Source organism: Magallana gigas, chromosome 4 (assembly GCF_963853765.1).
Source record: "Magallana gigas chromosome 4, xbMagGiga1.1, whole genome shotgun sequence".
Classification (NCBI taxonomy): Eukaryota; Metazoa; Mollusca; class Bivalvia; order Ostreida; family Ostreidae; genus Magallana; species Magallana gigas.
The window spans coordinates 30,265,607-30,273,094 of NC_088856.1; the positions used below are offsets into that span (position 1 = coordinate 30,265,607).

Genomic DNA, 7,488 nt, shown 5'->3' on the forward strand with positions numbered 1-7,488 from the left:
GTAGTATAGATAGTTGTTACAAAACAGATGTAAATAAAAAATCATTTGACCCCCTCCTAATGGGTTTATTCAAAGCATCGGAGATCTCATCCTTTGAGTGTTAGGTAATTTTTAAACCAGGACTTCGCGCGATAACTTCACATGAATTGATAATTTTTGCGTGCCGATAAGTGGACGGGATCAAGAGAATAAAGCTTTTTGCAGCTTTATAAATATTTGAAAAAGAAAAACCTTACTTTCCTTTGGTTGAAAATGACAAAAATGCCTTTGATTTTCCATCTTAATATAACAAATACAATTTAACTGCTTTATCTTTCAAGCTTACATGCATTTATTTGATACATGTACATTTAAAAAAATATGCAAAAATGAAATAAATTAATTTCAAATAATAGACACGTACATGCTCAAGTTATAGATCGAAAAAAAAAGACTGAAATTTTTACTTAAATCTGCAAGTTCTGTTTATGAGTTTATGAACAACAGCAAAAATTAAAATTCATGTCATTAGATACGGTTGCCCTTGAATTATTTTGTTTAGTCGAGCAAGATCTTTGGAAAGCTATGATATGTACAGCTTACACTTCTGTCAACACTGGAGGAATAGCATGTCACATGCTCAAAACAAGGATGGCAAGCACATTGCTGTTTTCATTTTTCTGTCTTATCATCTTAAAGAGAGGGCAAGAAACTGTGAAGACATTGTGGGCAAGTTTTTAAGATTATAGGAGGAGTTGACACTGCTGCTGATTTCTATTAAACCAGCGATGAATCGGGAGCGGTCAAAATTTGCCCTCTTACTTGTGTAATCATGCAGTTTTTAATTTTTAACTCGGCTAAAAAGCTCTTACAGTAACTTTGCAAGAAAGATGTTCACATGCATAAAACATTTAAATTGATTTGTTTATTATCATGCTTTTAGATTAAAAAATAAATAAACTACATTGAATTTAAATACATTTTGCCCATCGTGTCAGTTTGTACATTAATCTTTTACATTGGGCGTTGACGGAGATGCAAGCGAAACTTGCGTAACACGACCTCTGGTGAGAGAATGCAAACTATTATGATGATGATGATGATGATGATGATGTATAAATTTATATAGCATGAAACATAGTTAATTTCTTACTGCAAAAGGCAAATAAATAATGTATAAAATATGTCTTTATTTACATTATATACCAGCACATCCTTTCTGTAATTATTATTTGAAGAACGTTATCAATACATTTCATGACGTCATGACGTTATTGGTTAACTGAATAGCTATAAACAATGCTATGTTTAGATAACTTTTATATGGAAACCGTACAAGATATTTTAAAAAATCAAACTGTTTTGAAATCGGTTAATTCTCCAAATATTTCACTTAAAATTTCATTAATTTTGAAAACAGGGCCGATTTTGCTGTTTACCGTACCCAGTTCTTATCCCTTTTCACCCATTAAAGTTTACAGAAACGAAAACATATTTCTTGCGGAGATTTATAATGGGAAATGTTTTTATCTTTTCGGAAGTACTCGGGACACCTCGCGCAATTTTTCAACGTTATCATCTGGGCTTTATTATGGCTGATGCAATGCAAAATCCCCGTATTTTTGGATGTGTATTAATTGAAATCTGATGAGGAGAGCGGGCGTTTCAAATCAGATAATCTGGACATTTGTCATATTAATGGATGAATGTAGTTTCAGCACAAAGGTATTTATTATTATATAAATATCAAGCGAAAAGTCGGGACAGAGTATAATGCATTGATAAAAACATAACCCACGTATTATTTTTTTTGGGGGGGGGGGGTATTTTAACAATAAAATGTTTGGTTTTTTTTTTGGTGATTCATTCGGGATATGAAGGAAGCGACATTGCAGAAAAAAAAATTTTCTGCAATGATCGCTACCTTCATAACCCGCATGAATCATCAAAGAAAGCATTTTATTATTTATATTTACATCTTTCTTTGACTAATTAATAAATTGATTATCAAAAGTAAGTAAAATTCACTAAATTGCTGTTAATGTACGTAAGTACCTTAGCTAAAAGAAACAGCCAAATCGTGAGACTCTGCGTCTGACAGCATCATGATTATTTGGTGCAGTCCGTGATTTTTCTTAGGTCGCTGTAGGCTTCGACCAATCGATAAACAGGGCGTGTTAATTTCACTCCTGTCGGTTTCTTTTCAGTTTCAGCCGCTGTAGATTTCCACCAATCGATAAACGGGGCATCTCAGTCTGGCTGTTTCTATAGAGCTTTGAATTAACTATAAGTTTCCGTAAGAAATATAGGAAATAATACTCGGTAGATGTAAATATACAGTGCGAATTATGCATATATGGTATATTCCCAACTAAATTTATTAATTAATTGATTAATTCGCTAGAATAGTAATTCCATTTCTGTCTTTTTCAGTACATAATCTATAGATTTTTAATACACTGAGGTTTTATTTTTAAAAAAATGATATTTACCCAGTGAAAAAATATCCAGAGACTTGAACCAGGCAACGTCGATAACGATGAACGGGGAGTAACTCCTTGTATTTTTTTTAACTTTGATCAGATGCAGCAATTTGCGACACGCCTACCAGACAGTTAGAAATTGTGATATGTAGCATCCTTGTTAGAAATTGTTTTTTGTAGCATCCTTGATAATGGAGATCAAACTCTGTATCTGAAGCTAGCCTTAGTGTTTCAAATCCAAAGTTGATCCATGATCGTCAGAACAGTTGTTTTATCAGTCAAATCTGCATTTAACTATCTAATAAAAAGCTCACAACTGCTCCAGCATCAAGATAATCAAGATTAAGCACTCTATCTGAAGCTACCTCTACTTACACACCCATAGTTATATAAACAGTTCAAGTCTGACTAGATATGAGCGGAATTTATCATTTTATAACCAGCTTCAAGACCCGAACACAATTTGAGTTGCCCCAACATCTTAAACTTGCCTAAGCATCTAGATAATCAAGATCACTCTGTATCTGAAACTACCTCTCTGATTCATTTAAATAGTAAATCAACCATGCACGTTTGAATTTGTAGTAATATTTATATAAACATAAACATATGACCTGCTCCAAAAAGCTTAACCTCCTCCAGCATCTGAAATTTTTAAAGAGTTACAGAGCATCATACTTGGTGGTTGTTATCTGCAATAATGTAGCCCTCTCCCGATTATTTTTTTTTGGGGGGGGGGGAGTAGACTACAAATCTATAGGCATCTCACCATGCGCGGATCAAGAACATTTTCTGCCTTTATTTTGACTAGAATGCATTGCCGTCTCGCTTCTTTTCACGAACATTTATAATAAATTTAATGTGAGATGCACTAGGATTTACTTATTTTTCACAGGGTATAAACCAAAAACATTAAAAAAAACTTTAAATGTCTCAAATCTTTTTACAGTGAAAGGGTCTATAATTAGAGACGTATCTTTTAACTGGAAGAGAAATCTATACTTAAAAAATAATGATCAACTGCTTAAAAATATTGGCATATATAAACTAACCATATGGCCTGTTACAAAAATTACACTATTATATATATAAAAAAAATTGCTCTGCTTTTATATCTGGGACACTTTTGATGCATGACCCTCTTGCTCAAATATTAATTAGTACAAAAGTACACAAAACTAAAATTGCACATTAAACCCATTTGGTTTTTATATACATGTATGTATTTAGTGCTCTCTAATATTATGCATATGACATACCGAACATAAATAATAATTCGTCAAAATAGTAATTCTACTTGTGTCTTATTCTTTACATATTCTATATTTTTTTAATAGACTTAACTTTAATTTCAGAAGAAAAATACAATAGATATTTACTCTCAAGGAAACAGTATTTAGAGACTTGAACCAGGCAACGTCGATAGCGATGAACGGGGAGTAACTCTTGCATTCCTTTATAAATTTCTAATCAGGTGGTCACATTCAGAGCAAGATCAGCCATGTTTTGGGAACGCATACCAGACAGTTGAAAATATGGGGTTTTTTTGTTAACAAGGTTTGTTTTCTTATTAACTAAAATTAAATTGCAAACTATGGTGATTTAAACATATAAACGTTATAATAATTCTAATAAGATTTGAAATTATGAATAGAAATCCCCTAAAACGACGTTATATAAAATCATAAAACTACTTTCGTTTTGAATCTAATGTTCTGTTTATTCAACTACATAATTAACTGGTAATCAAACGCAATAATACCAGTTTAAGTTTTTTAAAAATGATTTATAAAATTCTGAAAACTGTCTAATAATTTATATTAATGTCCCACTGAAAAAAATATTAAAAGGGGGGGGGGGGTAATTTTTATCATTTAGGTGAATTATTTAGAGAAATCTAAATTAAAATAATGTCACCTACAAAATCAATTCTTCACTGTCTGAGAATTTAGAAAACATTAAAATCCTTTTATTTTTATAATTGAACATAAAAGTTATGAGTATTCAATATTTTTTTTAGAAATTGAACAGCCATGGATCCTCATTCCAGTGCCCAGGATGTTCACCGATGTGACCTTTGTGAGACCGCCATAGTACACAGCTACTGTGACTTTTGTCATGTCAACCTCTGCAAGCCCTGCATTGGAGATCACATCTCAGATGGATACTACAAACATAAAATAGTTCCTTTCCAGGAACGAAGATCAACCCTCATCTATCCAAAATGTGAAACACACTCGCAAAAGAATTGTAAATTTCAGTGCAAAGATTGCAACAACATTTTTGTTTGTTCTTCCTGCATGGCATCTGAACAACATGGCAGACATAAATTTGTAGAAGTTACAGAAGTTTTCAAGAAAAAGAAAGACGATATTAAAAAAGATACACAAGAGTTCGAAAATCATATTTCCCCTACATATGAAGAAATTGCACTCGACTTGGAAAATCAGCTTGCCAACCTGGATGGAGGATATAAGAAACTTACAACAACAATGTCCAAACAAGGAGAGCAATGGCACAGAGAAATCGACATCGTTATCAACAAAATGAAAACTGAACTCAGCGAGATAAAAGAGAAACACAGAGACATTTTACAGAAACACTTGAATGAAATCAAACAGATACAGTTTCTCATAAAAGAAACATTACAGACCATAAGAAAAATCGAAAAATCCACTGAAGTATCTTCAACCATTGAATACAGCTCTAAGATCAGAGAGTTCAGCAAGTTTCCACCCAAGGTTCAGGTATCACTGCCCACATTCATTCCAAAACCAATAGACCGTGAGAAGCTGTGTAGTTTGTTTGAACAGATCACCCCGTTATCTACTGCTACAGAAGAAAATGTTTTGTCACTAAACCAACCCAAAACTTCAGTCAGAGAACTACTGGATGAACCAAAGCTTGTTGTCGCAATACAGACTGGGCATGAACATCTACGCAGTGTTAACTGTCTGAATGAGGACAGGATTTGGACGAGTGGAGAAACCAATGATATCAAATGCTTAAACATTAAAGGTTCACTCGTACGAACATTTAAAATAAAATCAGAGGAAAGGCCTAATGATATAGCTGTAGACAGTGATTGTAATCTACTGTACTGTGATGGGACGGATGGGACAGTGAACATAGTAAAGAATGGACAGACAGAAGAGTTGATCACATTACCAGAGGAGTGGACGCCTAGTAACCTGTGTGTCACCTCTACTGGTGATCTCCTGGTTACCATGTACAGTGATGATGAAACTCAATCCAAAGTTGTCCGTTATTCGGGATCTACAAAGAAACAAACCATTCAATTAGATGATGAAGGTAAACCTCTGTACTCAGGGAAATATAGTTCTAAATACATCACAGAGAACAGAAACCATGACATCTGTGTAGCTGACTGGGAGGCTGGTGCAGTAGTGGTGGTTAATCAGGACGGGAAACTCAGATGGAGATACACCGGTCATCCCTCAGTTGCCAAGAAAAATCCATTTCAACCCTGGGGAATCACAACAGACAGCCAGAGTCGTATCCTGACAGCAGACACTGACAACCATTGTATCCACATTCTGGATCAGAATGGACAGTTTCTCCGTTACATTGATAACTGTGATCTGAAGTATCCTACTGGTTTATGTGGGGACAATAATGACAAGCTGTTTGTGTGTGAGTTATACAAAGGGAATGTAAAGAAAATCAAATATCTAAAGTAGACGTCATCAATTATGAAAAATGTGATGAAAATCAAACAAAAGTGGCCTTTTTCTGACGTGTACATATTGATTTTCATTGTTGGCATTTTCTTTGAAATAGATTTAAACTTTGCTTTCCTTATACTGATTGATTCATCAATTCTATTCTTTCATTATAATAATATTATTAATTCTATTTTCAATAAAAAAAAAAAAAATATCTCTAATCCAATTCCATTATTTGAAGAAAGTGGCATTTTAGCATTGTTTGCATGTAATATACAGCTGTTGTACCTTATCAAATAAATTGACAGGTGTCATGATCATCAGTGTCATGTCAATTACCAAGATAGATATAGATTTCGCATGTTGCTCAGTCCTATACAAACAATATACTGGTATTACATGTACATACATATGTATATATATGTAAAAGTTACATATTATCATAATATATTAATTATTTATATATTTTAAATGAAACATAAGGGCTTAGTTTGACAGGGACCATTTATAAATATTAAGAGAACATTTTTTAAACATATATAACTGTTTTTAACAGCTGTTAAAAGTACAAGAAAAACATTGCTTTGTATGTTTCGAGCAGAGGTTATGTAATTTGGGGCACTTGTTTTATTGTGTCAACTGGTCATAGGAAAATGCTTTGCTGTACTTCAACTCTTGTATGTATATATACATGTATTATTGTATTCTCATTTAATATTGCAGTAGGTACCATTATGATAATGAAATCCTTTTTTAAAATCAGTTTTAAAAAGTGGGTATTATAATAAACTCATTCGAAAAAAAAAAAAAGAAATGTTCAACCTGATTAAAATCAGATCCTCGATCCGCTCCTTGTTTTTTTATTGTCGCTACACGAGGAGCGGATCAAGGATCCGATTTTAATCAGATTGTAGAAATGTTCCGATCAATCATATTACAAATTCTGCATTATAATTTAACCGTCTCTCTGAAAAGTTTACTTTTGACCCCCCCCCCCAAGAAAAGCCCAAAAAACCAAGAGGCCCATATGCCACATCGCGGACTTGAACAATATTTCTTGTTTCATCCTATTTTGTAATGTTTAAATATGAATAATATTGTTAGACTGTCTTATATTGCAAGACTTGACAACATTTTAAACAAAACTTTAAAAAGAAGCTTATTTTGTGGGGAGAGGGGGGGCATCATACCCTAAAATCAAAGGTGGATTAGCTGAGCAATTTTATCATATGCCTCAACATTGTAAAGATAATAAAATTGTAAACAGAACTATAAATGATTATAAAAAGTGACAGAAGGTCACTGTGACTTTAACATGAGGATATGAAGATCCTTATACA

General features: G+C 33.1%; 1 protein-coding gene across 1 annotated transcript; it reads left to right on the plus strand.

The window, feature by feature from the left end:
* The first annotated feature begins 3,929 nt into the window (after positions 1 to 3,929).
* LOC117682138 (tripartite motif-containing protein 3) lies at positions 3,930 to 6,338 on the plus strand. The gene is made up of 2 exons (XM_034449131.2): positions 3,930 to 4,019; positions 4,483 to 6,338. The coding sequence occupies exon 2, from the start codon at positions 4,496 to 4,498 to the stop codon at positions 6,161 to 6,163; it is 1,668 nt and encodes a 555-aa protein (XP_034305022.2). The 5' UTR covers positions 3,930 to 4,019; positions 4,483 to 4,495; the 3' UTR covers positions 6,164 to 6,338.
* The last annotated feature ends 1,150 nt before the right edge of the window (positions 6,339 to 7,488 follow it).

Bases quoted from the DNA above. Each gene is read 5' to 3' on its own strand.
- LOC117682138 (XM_034449131.2), top strand. From the start codon at position 4,496: ATGGATCCTCATTCCAGTGCCCAGGATGTTCACCGATGTGACCTTTGT.